We start from the raw sequence: 15,436 nt of genomic DNA, 5'->3' as shown, positions 1-15,436 counted from the left end.
CTATTCAAAATTTATTACACCTAACTGCTGGATGACAACAATTGACTCGAAAGATGCATATTACAGTATTCCAATTCATCCAAGATTTTGAAAATATCTACGTTTTGTTTGCCATGGAAAACTTTGCCAATATACACTTTTTCCAAATGGTTATCTATATGCCCGAGAAAGTTTACTAAATTATTAAAGCCAATATTAGCACATATTTGCTTGCAAAACTATATCATAAGTGAGTATCTTGACGATTTCTACCAACAGGATAATACATACGATGGATGTGTTTCTAATGTAATGAACATCTTACAGTTTTTTGATGATGGCCTTCAGTCTCATACAGACAGATCAGTCTTGATTCCCAAACAACAAATTGTAGTTTTAGGCTTTATTGTTGACAGTGTAATAAAGACTCGAAAATTGACTAGGGATAAAATAGCCATATTTTTAAATTAGTTAAATATCTTTTAGCAAACACACAAAAAATTAAGATCTGGATTGTGGCCCAATTGATTGGATTGGCTACAACAGAATCTGTCTTCACCTATTGATGTTGTTCTGCAATCTGACGCATTATCAAGAGGTTTTGGTGCGGTTATGGGTGATAGGTCCTCTGGGGGGGAGATGGTCAGCTGCAGAAGCCTATGAGCATATTAATGCTCCCGAGTTTGAAGATGTTTCCCTTGCCTAACATTGTTTTAAATTTCACATTGTTAAAATAAACACGTAAAAATCTGAAAGACAATACCACTGCAGTGACAGTTATCAACCATATGGATACCCTTCACAGTCATTAATATCACTCTGTTCCTATTAAGATTTGGGAATTTTAACCTAACCCTAACCTCAAACCAAAAATCTAAGCCTAACCCTGTCTCCCCATTTTAGTTGCATTCTTAGGGCCCTCCAAAATATCATTCAAGACAGTGGCTTGGGATAATGGTTGTGCCAAATTTGCCAGCCCAACCATACTATCCCTAGCCAAAAAGCAATATAATTTTACCACAAGCAGAATGTGAACCGTCGAAGACCACACTTATAAAGTTATAATACCATCCCACCGCCATCAACACCACCCTCTTCACAGATTCTTGGCATCTGTGAAAACTTCTGAATCACTTCACTATTAGAGTCAAAATATGGACTTTCTGGTTCAGATGTTAATAATTTGCGTAAGGATTGAACTGCGTCTTTTTGCTTTTTTGTCAACGTAAATGGAGCATCTTTCTTAAGATTTCGACGTAACGGTTTAGTAACCTTGATTTTAGCCCACTTGCTAAATAATGTAGCACCATTTAAATCACTTATTATTTCACCAATTGTCGGTGTGATATGCTGTTCTCTCTTTATAGCTTTATAAACTTCATAACTTTGCATATCTATGCAAACTCGTACCTCACCTTCTTTTTTGCTACCACCACGACCGGTGAGACCCAAGGTGTTGGCTCATCAGTTTTTCTATCACCCGCCGTGTTTTAATTGTTTCTCCAAGTCTTTTCTAACATGGAATGGTACTCGTCGGTGAGGTTGTGCGACAGGTTGTATATCTTTACCCACATGTAGATGGACTTGAAACCCTTTCAGTTTTCCCAGTCCTTGAAAGACTTCTTGATGCTTGTCAACTAACTCTTCCACTTTACTTACTTACTTTGTTACTTTTCCTATTTTTTCAACGAGTTGGTTATTTGACTTTATATTACCTTCTATCGATGCAGCTATTTGAACCAAGCCCAATTTTTGAGCCCAAGTTTTCCAAATTACTAGATAACCCGTATTCCCATTGACGACAAAAAATGTCTCTAAGCCGTACATTTTATTTGATTCAACTATGTTTTTTTCCATATGTGGTAGTTTTTTTGACACGTAAAGAAAGTTTTTTCAGTCGTTTCCAGCAATTCTGGTTTTTTCTTCAGTCTATTGAAATTTTCTTGATCCAAAAGGTTTACGCTGGAGCCCATATCTGCCATGAGTATTTCTGTAATACGGTTAATTTTAAATTTAAATTTTGGCAATTTTAGTTGACCTGTTAATGTAGAAAATACATATTCATCCTCCATACTTGATTCTGATGTAGCTTCTTTCATGATATTCTATTGACGAAGTCTGGTTTGGTTAAGTTTCATTTCTCCGTTTCGTTTTATCAATTCAGTACGATGATTTGAAAATCGTTTTGTTGCGTCTCTGTTCTTCTTCGATTCTCGGAGCAAAATATTTGGAAGTGATTCCACTTTAAGCACTGTCGACATTTCTTCTCAGAGGCTGTGCAGCTGTTCTTCTCTGGGCGATGTTCACGATCGCAAAATCTGCACTTGCTTTTCGTTGAATATTCCACAGATTTTCCGTTTAAACAGCTTAAATTTATGAAAAATTTGATTCGTACTTTCAATGCCTTCTGCTTCGGTTTTTGATAACTTTAACGTTTTTCCAATTTGCAGTAGTTTCTCCATCGTCATTTTGGGGTCTGCTTGTGCTTTCCTCTTTTCTTTCTTTTATCTCTCTGTTTTCATCATGAAATTCACTTCTTGAGTTCTTATCTTACCATATGATAAATGTCTTAGCATGATAAGATATTTAGTGGAATATTTGAAGAAAACAGCAGATCTCTGAAATTCTCAACAGCTTCTGATAATTTTTGTAAAATCTCATGGACTAGTATCCAGAAACAACATCGCTTGCTAAAGCAAATCTGTCATGGACATGGCTGGGGTAGACACGTCAAAGTTTAAAAGTCACAACACACGAGCTGCCTCGTCTTCCTATCTCGCTGAGAGTCAGTTGAAGATACAAGATACATTCACATCAGCTGTTTGGTCAAATGAAAACACTTTTCAACGTTTTTTTAAAAAGCCATATGAATATAATTTTAGCTATTAAAAACGCTATTTTGCAATCTAGCTCCGGCAAATTAAGATCTTAAACCTTTCTATTTAGACTGAATATTTGTTAATTATAGACTTATTGTTGATGGGTTATGTTATTTTACTTTGACCTAAGCCGACTTGTTGATTTGTACGAACAAATTTATCAAATTAGTTAGAAATCTCATTACATACAAATCTGGAACGAACAGAGTTAATGATGAAATAGAATTTAAGAATTATACGAGACTTACCTTAATTTGAAGTTTGATTATAATTCTATGAATCATCAACTGGGAGTGAAAGAACTGTACACCCTCCTGCTAGGTCTTGTATGTCTGACCCACCCTTAGATAGTTAGTGTTATATCACTGAATAATTGTAGGCTCTTAAGAATTGTTGATGCATGCGCAGCGTTCTCTCTCATTCTGTGTTCCATGTTAATGACAGTCACGTGACCTCCTTGTGGGAGAGGAGTTTTAGGACAGAGAACACAGCACGCTCGATCGATAAATGAGGAGAATTTTGTTCTAACAGCGTATTCAGAATTCTAAGACATCAAAGCCCTTCATAATCATTGCATTCTGTACAACTCTTTCACTCCCAGTTCATGATTTATAATAGAGTTATAATCAATCTTTAACTTAAGGTAAGTCTCGTTTAATTTTTAAATTTTGTCTTATTCCAATTGTGTTATTGACAATCTATTATGCATGTTAATTATTTTCTTAATTGCTGGATTATTTCTTTTGAGATTTCAATTGACGTAACTGATTTTAGTGAAATAAAATTTATCGTGCATATTAATTAATAATTAGATAACATTCAACCGTTGTCTATACAGTTATAAGAGAGCTTAAGCAACAACGTTTTATCCGACAACGGCGTCGTGAAACATCGCGAAAGACTGGGATGAGCATGACGTTCCCGCGTATATTTAAAACAGTTAAGCAAAGTTCGAAAGCGGCGGTAGAAAGTGAACTCTTTTTCATGTCTTCGTTTAAAACAATACGAAACTTTTGTCTTGTGCTTTTTGAAGAAGGTTACATTACAGAATATGAATTGATCATATTGTACAAGGCATATAAATCAAGGAACCCAGAGCTTCCATTCAAAAATTATGAGCCATTTTGTTTAGATAATCTAAGTGAGGATGAATGTAAAGTAGAATTCCGAGCCAACAAAGACGATTTGATTTTCCTCCAACAAAATCTTAGAATCCCTGAAATAGTCAAGTGTCCACAAAGGACAACATGTTCAGGACTGGAGGGGCTATGCATTCTTTTAAATCGTCTTGCTTACCCTTGTCGATTTTCATACATGATTGGCAGATTTGGGCGACCAGTTCCTGAGTTGTGTATGATTGCAAATACCATCATTGACTTTATTTATAATTATCATAAGCGAAAAGTTACAGAATGGAACCATGATCTTTTAAGCCCAGAAAATCTACAGGTTTATGCCAATGTCATCCATGAAAAAGGAGCACCTTATGAAAATTGCTTTGGCTTTATTGATGGAACGGTCAGACCAATTTCACGGCCAACAAAACATCAGCGAATTGTTTACAATGGCCATAAAAGAGTTCACTCTTTGAAGTTCCAGGGTGTGGCATTGCCAAATGGTTTGATTGCACATATTTTTGGTCCAGTTGGTATGCTTATATTATTTAAATGAAAATATTATTGTACACACTATATTGTACAAGCAAAAACAGTCTATAACTCAGGCAAATACTTTCTATATTACAGAAGGAAAAAAACATGATGCTGGTATGCTGGCTGACTCAAACTTCTTTCAAGACCTGGAACAAAATGCTTTTTCTGTGGATGGGAGACCATTATGCATATATGGGGATCCCGCTTATCCACAGAGGATTCATCTACAAGCTCCTTTTCGGCATGGGGTAATCACAGACAGAATGAAAGAATTCAACAAGCAAATAAGTTCAGTTAGAGTGTCTGTGGAATGGTTATTTGGAGATGAGATCAACTCATTCCGGTTCATGGACTTCAAAAAAAACCTCAAAATAGGTCTAAGTAGTGTTGGGAAAGCATATATTGTCTGTGCGTTGTTAAGAAATTCACTCACTTGCATGTATGGAAATATAACATCCAAGTTTTTTCAGTTAGATCCTCCAACCTTGGAGAATTACTTTATAACTAATTAATGAATGCCAAAATGACTCATTATTAAACACACTAACAATTAGCAAGTATGTAACTTGTTATGTAAGTACTGACAAGTGTAAGTGAGAAAGTTATTATAATTCAAATAACAAAACATTAAAAGTTCATAGTTACACAGATTGCTAAAACACAACAGTTAAGAATTCTTTCCTTGTAAGTGACAACACAATCTTACTTGGTTGTGAACCTCTGAATAATGTCAAGAAATGCTGTTGACAATTGCTGTTGCTGCTGAAGAAGTAAAGCTTGGCTCTCCATCATTTTTAGATTTTGTTGTTGTATCATTTTTAAGACTTCTGTTTGTTATGTAGCTGCTTCGGTACTCAATTGATTTTGTATTTCTTGCTCATTTCGCTTTACTTCTAGTTCTGCACGACGGATTTCAATTTCCTTGCTTGATCTTTCTCTCAAATATTCGACTAACTCACAACTTCCGCGGCGTACTCTCTTAAGCTTAACATCAAAGTTTTGCCCATCAGATTTTCTCTTGCTTGTTTCGCCCATTCGTTCCAAGACTGTCATCCTTATATCAATAGCATTTGCATTTTTCTTTTGCTTTTGAACTGATGCTACCTCAAGGAAGCTGTCCTCTTTTTGGCACAACTCTTCAATCAAACTTTCTTTCTCCGACAGTTCCTCGACATCAATGCCACTTGCCCTTTCTTCTTCGCGCATCTTCTGCTTGAACTTAGCTTTTAAAAGACTCCACCGGTCTCGAACACTTCTCTTGTCTTTTAAAGTAAAGACTGGCGCTTCCGTTTTATTTAAGTTTTCGACAATAGAATCCCATACTAATCCCCGATTGGGGCTTCCCTTTTTGTATTGGAACAGATCACTAACCATCATTTCTCTCATCAACAATAAATCGTGCTCATCTCTCCACTCCATTTTCTTTGAATTGTCAGCCATATTAATTTTAGAGAGGTTTTAGCATAGAAATAGTAGGACTAGATTGCTAACGAGCCGCCATACTGCGTGACATCCATGATAAATCCAAGATGGCGTGGGAACCGGGCAAAAAACATGGAGTCACTATAGGGCAATTGATGTTTTTCGCAATTTACTTCTTCTCATTGTTTTCAAACTCATCCGATGAAGTTTTATTGGAAACAAATCTTTATTTCAAGTGTTTTGAAACCATATTGGACAATTATAATTGAAATACGGGTGAAAATAGCACTTTCGAAATATTGTGTAAATTGGTCGTTTGGTTGTCTCAAGTCGTTTGTCCACTGAGAGAAACAGATTTTTTCAGCTTTAACTCCTATACTGATTTGTTGCGCATCGGAATATGTCATATTGATAATTTACAGAAAGATTGGGGAATCAATCTGAATATTTCTGACAAAAAAGCGACTTATTCGAGAAAGCACTCCCACTGTACTCGTACTGATATGTGAGATATGTGAGATTCAAACACGGTTTGGAAAGGCCATCCGACTTTGAATGAATGAAAAGAGGAGTAAGGAGATACATAACACTGCAGCACTATTATCAACTGACAAGATCTTAGTGAAGCTATTAAAGTTAGTAAACTTAACTGGAGGAAACTTACCTCATATCAAGTAATTGTATCCAGGAGCATTGGCTATACTGATGAGATCTTACAGCCAAGTGGTTCAACGAAAGAGAAGGAACTTATGTTCAGAAGCTTGTTATATTAACAGTGGTTATTTCAAAATCTGACATAATTACATTCAAACACATAACCCAAGATACTGTTACAATACTATTTTTTGAGAGAGTTATAAAGCTCTGTATAAAGTATTTTTTTACCACAGCTGAGGTGTTCATTAAATTTATATATTATCTTATGAAATATTTGATATGGATGTCATCGGTGGCATATCCAGAATGAACGTTTTACAATTGCTCATTTCATTAGAAATCTATTGTTTTTACAGTGAGTGAACACAGCAAGATTGAGATAGCATGAGCAAACAAAAATGCTGGCTATGGCTGAGATTATTGTAAGATATAGCTGTGAATAAAATATATGTGACTTTTATGCTTATCATACTTAGTTATAGTATATGTTTTTATTATGCTATAGCTACAACACCATCTATGATACCAGTTGTTTCCAATGGCAATACAATTTTATAACTACAAATGTCTAAATTGCATCACATTATTAGAGACACAAAATGTTGATAGGAGAGTTTCAGCATTATTAAACAGTTCCACTCTTTGGCATGATGATGTACTGACCTATATCAGTGGATACATAGCCAAGAAAATTACAAGTTGCATCAAGTGTGCTGAATGTGCAACTGCCTTAACCATAGAGAAGGATGACCAACCTCTCATACCTGACCACTCATACTGTCATGAAGGTTCATTAAAGTCAAGCTTAACCACTTTCAAGACCTATGGCAAGCTTACAAGTCCATCCTCCAGTTCCTCCTCATTGGTAAAAGTAGTAAAAGCAGCAGATAAAGCCCTTCGATGAAGATTAATTTTCCCATCTTTCTGTATGTATTCAATATCATGTATTTCAATGTGGACGAACAATTATGGGAACTAAAGCAGACGAAATCCGTTTAGTTTGGTAGACAAACGCCTCGAGACAACCAAACGACCAATTTACACAACACTTCGCAAGCGATATTTTCGCCTGTATTCCAATAATAATTGTCCAATATGGCTTCAAAACATTAATAATAACGCTTTGTTTCCAATAAAACTTGATTGGAGTAGTTTGAAAACCCTGAAACGAAGTAAACTGCAAAAAACAACAATTGCCTAATAGTAGCCCCAAGTTTTTCGCCCGGTTCCCGCGCCATCTTGGATTTGTCATGAATGTCACGCTGCCGTCTTAATAAGTCTTATATTCATTGAGCTCTATAAAACCTGGAGGGGCAAAGGGGCCTGGACCCCGTGGTCAAAAACATGACGGTAATGGCCATTGAGTTCTATAAGACCTGGAGGGGAAACGTCAACAAAATTACTATAAATTATCAGCGCGCGGCCGCGTGGTCAAAAACATGGCGGATTTTGGTGGTCAAAGTCAGCGGAGAGACGCGGGCTCATGAAATAAAATTTTTGTCGCCCACCCTGATTTGACCACCACAATTGCGAGTATAGAAAATATCAAAACTATTTATTTTCTTAACATAAACACTTTTTTAAAATTTTATTTATTAAATTGCCAACTTCTGTGGTTTGCGAATGCTGAAATAGCGACAGAAAAAGGAACATTTCTTGACTCCTGTAAGTAGCACAGTATTAGTTTTACCATTTTGTTTTTAACACGATACTTGAAGAGTGTTTCTACCAATAAGTTTTAATTTAAAGTTATTTTGGTCCAGTCTTGTTTGTTCTTCACTTAATCGCTCGCCAGACGTGGCGAAGCTGTCAATTTTTATCGAGTTTTGCATCCATCTTGTATCATGATCAAGGCATCAAGCTAAACTCTCCTGATTTGAATTGAGTTTACTTCCCAAAAATGGGGCATAATTTGTTCATGTTTTTTTTGAAAAGATGAAGGGAAAGTTTACAACAGAGTTGTGTTGAAATTAAATGCAGTGCCATGCAAAATTAATGAGAACTATGGTATATGTTGTATAATAAAAATAACTTTTATACTGTTTGCCTGCTCAATTTGACTGACTGTATAGTGTAGACAATAATAATGGGATTGGAAAGTTGATTTATGCAAACAGTTTAAAATACTACTTAGCGTTTCTGTAAATGAAGTATTTATTGTTATAGTAAACAGGTTACTACTTCAAAACCAAGATAAAAGTAGTGTGTTGAGCAATGTGCTAAGATTTGTATGATTTTTTGCATATCATTAATATGCATGAAAAATTAAACATATTATTGTCTCATCTCATCAAATCCATACTTGGTATGATTCCAGGTGATCCACAAATTCACATCGGATGCATTGGTTACAATGAAGTTGAATGTAGAAGAAGCAAAAATAGATGGCAAAGAAATTCTTTGTGTCTTATGAAGAATTAGTAGGAATCAACAAAAAGAATTCTTTAAACAAATTGTAAACAAATTTAATTTTGCTCATGGTCAAGCAACCTAGTCAAAGAAGCAAAGTCTGTCTTCAACATGTGACCTTTCCAATTATGTTTAGTTTCTTTGTACAAAATACTATTTTCGAAAAACTTGATTTGTAAGTCTTTCATTAATATTTTTTTTACCAAGAGATAAAAGGGACTAATTCAAAGGCTTGATGTAAAATACAAAGATTTAACAAGTTGTTTATCATTTAATTTCCAAATGTTAGTTTGTACATATAAATAATTAGTATTGGTAGCTGTAAGTTGTTTAAGCAAAACAGAAGAGTAGTAGTGCTCCAAGGGTTAGCATTTTTGAAAAATTATATCTTGTTCTTGACATATATTACACAATTCCAAAAAACTGTAAGTAATGCACAATAATATCTATAGAACTTGATAAATTTCTTCGCCTACACTGTCAAATAACTATTTTGCCTTCATGCAGCAATAGACAGTGTTTTTGTCAGAGAAACCAATGCACTTTAGTTTCCAAGTTTGTAATTTCAATGGAAAATTAATGTAGTTCTGTTCAGTAATAGATCCAAGATTCTGCCAAGCTGTTTACAAAATACAAATTACCAAGCAACAGTGTCATGGTGTTTTGAATTTTTTTCTTTTTTGTAGCTCTTCTAGTTCAACATACTTTCTTTATGAGTTTTCAGTAGATTTATCAGGTAATGACAATATACACTTATGATACTTATCCATGGTAAATTTTCAGTTGACTTATGTCGTAGGACTGAAGCAAACATTTTATCGCTTCCTTAGGAGTATTTTTACACAGATTTATCCATTTGAGCAAGAAAAATAGTTGCAACAAACTGTTTACAAACAGTCAAAGACACAGAAGCATGAAATAATGTATAAGTTTGACGAGATTGACAGGTCTACTAATGCCGTTTGATTTTCACTTTTAAAAGGTTAAAATGTCATAAAATAACTTAAATGTTACAGCCAAATTATGCGTTTCTCTACCGTCGATTTTCTTTAGTTTCATGTGTGTGTACTGTTTTCACGCAATGCTGAAGCATTATTTTCACATGATGCTGTCGGTATCGTAATTGTTTTTTTTTCACGTTATCGTTCATATAAACAGTATTGGAAATCAGGAGGGAGTGAATATTGAAAAAAAATTTTAAAGTGGAAGTTTTGACCACCAAAATCCGCCATTACCGCCATGTTTTTGACCACGGGGTCCAGGCCCCTTTGCCCCTCCAGGTCTTATAGAGCTCAATGGTAATGGCGGATTTTGGTGATAAAACTCCACTAAAAATTTGAAATATTCACTTTCCTCTTTTCTAATACTATGAACAAAACAATGAGAGAAAAACAATACAATAAACTTCCATATCATGTGAAAATAATGCTTCAGGCAACAAATGTAATACAAACACATCAAAATAAAGAATTCGACGTGACGGATGTGGCATTTAAATTATATTATGATTTTAATAGCCAAGTGAAATCAAACGGCATTCTTTACTAGACCTGTCAATCCGTCAAACTATACATTATTTCATGCTTTGATGTGTGACTGTTTAAAACAGGGCACTATTGGTGCACCTATTTTTCTGCTTCAAATGGATAAATCTGTGTAAAAAATAACCAAGAAACTTGTGTTTGCTTCAGTACGACATAAGTCAACTGAAATTTACCATGGATAAGTATCATGCGTGTGATTGATACCTGATAAATCACTGAAACTCATGAAAAGAACATGTTGAACTAGAAAGCTACAAAAAAGAAAATTCAAAACACCATGACACTGTTGCTGTAATTTGTATTTTGTCAGCTTTCGAATCTTGGATCTATTACTGAACAAACTACATTAATTTTCCATTGATTACAAACTTGGAAAGAATGCATGATTTCTTCTGACAAACTGTCTGTGCTGCATAATTAAATAATTGTTGACGAATAGTGAAGAATTTATCAAGTTTTAATAGATATTATTGTGCATGCCGATTTTTGAATGTGTAATATGTCATGAACAGATATAATTTTCAAAATGCTAACCTGACACTACTATCTTCTGTTTTGTAAGCAACTTACGGCTACCAATACTTATTGATATGCAAACTAACATTTGGGTAAATGATAAACAAATTGTTAAATCTTTGTTTTGATCACGAATAGTTCCTTTATCTCTTGGTAAAATATTCATGAAAGACTTACAAATCAAGTTTCTCGAAAATACTATTTTGTACAAAGAAACATCATTGAAAGGACGATGCTTCTTTGTTTAGGACTAACTTGACCATGAGCAAATTTAAATTTGTTTACCATTTGTTAAAAGAATTCTTTTATTGATTTCTACTAATTCTTCATGAACACAAAAGAATTTCGCCATCTATTTTGCTTCTTCTACATTCAACTTCATGGTAACCAATGCATTCGATGTGAATTTGTGGATCACCTGGAATCATACCAAGTATGGATTTAATGAGATGAGACAATAATATGTTTAATTTTTCATGCATATTAATGATATAATCATAAGCTACTGTTGAACAAAAATTTCAAGGTAGAAACAAATCTTAGCACATTGTTCAACACACTACTTTCATCTTGGTTTTGAAGTATTAACCTGTTTACTATAACAATAAATAATTCATTTACAGAAACGCTAAGTAGTACTTCAAATTGTTTGCATAAATCCAACTTTCCAATCTCATTATAATTGTCTACACCATACAGTCAGTCAAATTGAGCAGGCAAACAGTTTAATAGTTATTTTTATTATACAACATATACCATAGTTCTCATTAATTTTGCATGGCACTGCATTCAATTTCAACACAACTCTGTTGTAAACTTTCCCTTCATCTTTTCAAAAAAAACATGAACAAATTATGCCCCATTTTTGGGAAGTAAACTCAATTCAAATCAGGAGAGTTTAGCTTGATGCCTTGATCATGATGCAAGATGGATGCAAAACTCGATAAAAATTGACAGCTTCGCCACGTCTGGCGAGCGATTAAGTGAAGAACAAACAAGACTGGACCAAAATAACTTTAAATTAAAACTTATTGGTAGAAACACTCTTCAAGTATCGTGTTAAAAACAAAATAGTAAAACTAATACTGTGCTACTTACCGGAGTCAAGAAATGTTCCTTTTTCTGTCGCTATTTCAGCATCCGCAAACCACAAAAGTTGGCAGTTTAATAAATAAAATTTTAAAAAAGTGTTTATGTTAGGAAAATAAATAGTTTTGATATTTTCTATACTCGCAATTGTGGTGGTCAAATCAGGGTGGGCGACAAAAATTTTATTTCATGAGCCCACGTCTCTCCGCTGACTTTGACCATAAAGCCATTTGGCAGAACGGAAATAAAAACAACTTCCTCTTGCCGTTGCCGTCCAGTAAAACGTAGTCGCTTAAGCTCTCTAATGCGAACCATTGAGTTCTATAATAACTAGAGCGGCTATCTCAAGCGCGGCCTTAGATATCTGATGACGCCAAAAATGGCGGATTTCGTCCTTTGCCGCTGCCGAAATTGACCGCTTTTCCGAAAATTTCACAATTTCCCACTCCTCCGAGGAAAGAGTGAGGAAAATGTATGTGTATTTGGGATTCGGCAAGCAATTTTTTGATGAAAATCAAGGTAAAAACCTGCAATTCGTAACAGCGAGTCAACCTAGCTTTCCAGTTATCGGCTCCTACGAGGATGTATTTATAACTATCGACGAAAGAGCTATATGTCGGCTACACATGTATGAATGCAGATGTGCGTCGTTTTCTTAAACTCTTTAGTTTATACAAAAAAGTATATCATAGTTCATCTCCACAGTTCACGAGAGAGAAGTTAGCTTATTTGTTATCATTGCTATTTTGCTTCTTTTCATGCAATGGGCAATGGCTTTTTTCGCCACAATTGTAGGATTTTTACTTGTTTCTTTAAAAAAGTACATATTAAATCTGGATATTTACGGATTTTCTGTAATTGAGTTTCATATGAAATTTCAAAAATACTCAAGTCTGCATAGGTTTAGTAAATGAAAACAAACAATATTGTATAGAAATTACTTTAAGTAACCTTTTTGTGATGTTCTGAAGTGCAACTGCATCAAATGTTATTTATTATAATTTTACAAGTATTGAGGCTTTAAAATATCACATTATTTTGCTAAGAAATCGTATTTTTCTGTTCAATTAGTGTTCCTATGAAATGGACTGAGCTGCATGATCAGATATTTGTACGAGAAATTTTGTTGATTCAACCATGGAGCACTAAGAAAGCATCTCCTGAAAGAGGAGAAGCATGGATGAAGATAGCTACTTCATTGAATTCTTTGGAAACACCAACGTTTCGTGTAACTATTAAAACTAGTTATTTATTATAATTTTACAAGTATTGAGGTTTTAAAATATCATGTTAAGTCAAAGCTTCACTTGCTTTTGTATTTCTGTTTATATTTTTATTAGATCTTTGAAGGATGAATTATTTAACTGCAATATACTTCGAGGTTACATTATTTTGCTAAGAAATCGTATTTTTCTGTTCAATTAGTGTTCCTATGAAATGGACTGAGCTGCATGATCAGATATTTGTACGAGAAATTTTGTTGATTCAACCATGGAGCAGTAAGAAAGCATCTCCTGAAAGAGGAGAAGCATGGATGAAGATAGCTACTTCATTGAATTCTTTGGAAACACCAACGTTTCGTGTAACTCAAAGGTCTGTACGTGATCGATATGCTGTGCTTGAAAAGAAACATAAGAAGAAAATACGTGATGAAAATCTTGCAAGTGGAATATCATGCCAGGAGAATGAAGTAGATCTTGGCATGGATGAAATTATTACATTGTTTCATGAAGCTGATATGGAGCACGAAAGAGCGTCAAAGGAAAAGAAAAGAAAACTTGAGGAGGAAGCCAGTCAGGCAGCTGAAATGAGACAGAAATCCCTTGAATCGTTTGGTGAAACTCGCAAGAGATCAGAGTTTACTGATTCTGAGGTAAAAACTGCCAAAAGAAAACGCAGTAGTAGTTCTGACATGGTTTTGTATTTAAGAGAAAAAAGTGAGAGAGAGGCTGAGTTGAAGAAGAAGGAATTGGATATAATGCAGCAGCAAACTGACAAAGACTATGAATTAAAAGAAAATGACGTGAAACTTAGAAAAGAAGCAATGGAAGTAGCCCAAAATCAAAATAATTCAGTGCTGAATCAACTTATCGAATTGCAAAGGACTCAACAACAGCAATTCATGCAGTTGATGAGGCACCAGCAGGAGCAAAGTTCATGCATGATGGCCCTTTTGAATAAGTTAACTTCTGGAAAATGAACAATGACATAGACTATTACCAGAGAACAGCCTCCTCTTTTTGTTTATGCTGTGATGATAACAGATCAAAGTAAACTTGCTTACAAATCTCAATTGTTTCAGTTTTTTAAAGTAAATATGTAAAAAAGTATATGCATTTTCATGCTGTCTTTCATATTTTACAACTATTGTGCAAATGTTTAAATTTTTGCATTTAAATCCATTTATTAATGTTCTGTTTTGAAACAATTTCTTATGAACAATGGCATTTTTTTAATCATTTACATGAAGTAATTGTGTATTAGTGGGTGGGTCAATGCCAAAGTATTTTGCTGTTGTTGTGCCATATAGGCATGCCCTTGCATTTTATATAAGAGCACACACAACATAAATTTTCCCAACTGCACTCAAACGTACTTTCAAATTTTTTTTAAAGTCCAAAAATTTTAAGTAATTTACAATGTCACCAAACAACCATTCAACAGCTATTCTCACTTGACTCATAGATTTGTTCCATTGTTTTTGTTGTTCTGTAACTATAGCTCCTCGGAAAGGGCCCTGTAATTGTGGTCTGAGGGGTGTATGCAGGATCACCATATATGCATAAAATATCCCCTTGCATGTTAAATGAATATTGCTGCAACATGTTGAGAATACCAGATTGGGCAAGCATTGCACTATCATGCCTTTTTCCTTCGACTGGACCATAAAGATTAGCTATCATGCCTGATGGTGTTGCAATAGATTGAAACTTAAAAGCATGAACTTTCTTGTCTCCATAATAAAGTGTTACGTTGCAATCGACCTGATGCAACAGGACGAACAGTCCATCGATGAACCCCAGCAGTTGTTAAGAGCTGCACCCTTTGGTGTATAACTGTGGCAAATTCCTCTAATTTCTGGTTGCAACCATGCCTGGTTAAGATCAATGAGGAAATGATGCCATCGTTCATGAATTACGTTCAGAACTTGATTCGATATCATGCACAACTGAGGTTCAGGTCTGGCAAAATCTATGAATCATATCAACATATCTGCACGGATAAGCAAACCTCTTAAAAAATACATACCTCAATATTGTCTACTTTTAGTCCATTATAGCATTTTATT

General features: G+C 34.6%; 1 protein-coding gene and 1 pseudogene across 1 annotated transcript; one reads left to right on the top strand and one right to left on the bottom strand.

The window, feature by feature from the left end:
- The first annotated feature begins 3,770 nt into the window (after positions 1–3,770).
- Positions 3,771–5,048, top strand: LOC124439057. Its single transcript, XM_046989268.1, has 2 exons — positions 3,771–4,506; positions 4,604–5,048. The coding sequence occupies exons 1-2, from the start codon at positions 3,771–3,773 to the stop codon at positions 5,020–5,022; spliced, it is 1,155 nt and encodes a 384-aa protein (XP_046845224.1). The 3' UTR covers positions 5,023–5,048.
- Positions 5,049–5,212: 164 nt separating this feature from the next.
- Positions 5,213–5,955, bottom strand: LOC124439050 (annotated as a pseudogene).
- Between the last annotated feature and the right edge of the window lie 9,481 nt (positions 5,956–15,436).

The sequence above is a fragment of the Xenia sp. Carnegie-2017 genome, unplaced genomic scaffold (genome assembly GCF_021976095.1).
Source record: "Xenia sp. Carnegie-2017 unplaced genomic scaffold, XeniaSp_v1 HiC_scaffold_1, whole genome shotgun sequence".
Classification (NCBI taxonomy): domain Eukaryota; kingdom Metazoa; phylum Cnidaria; class Anthozoa; order Malacalcyonacea; family Xeniidae; genus Xenia; species Xenia sp. Carnegie-2017.
The sequence above is the reverse complement of the archived record's forward strand: the minus strand, read 5'-3'. Positions and strand labels throughout refer to the sequence as shown.

Excerpts from the sequence above, each read along its gene's own strand:
- LOC124439057 (XM_046989268.1), top strand. The coding sequence starts at position 3,771 with ATGACGTTCCCGCGTATATTTAAAACAGTTAAGCAAAGTTCGAAAGCG. Across the intron at positions 4,507-4,603 it reads ACATATTTTTGGTCCAGTTG|AAGGAAAAAAACATGATGCT; the intron begins GTATGCTTATAT and ends TCTATATTACAG.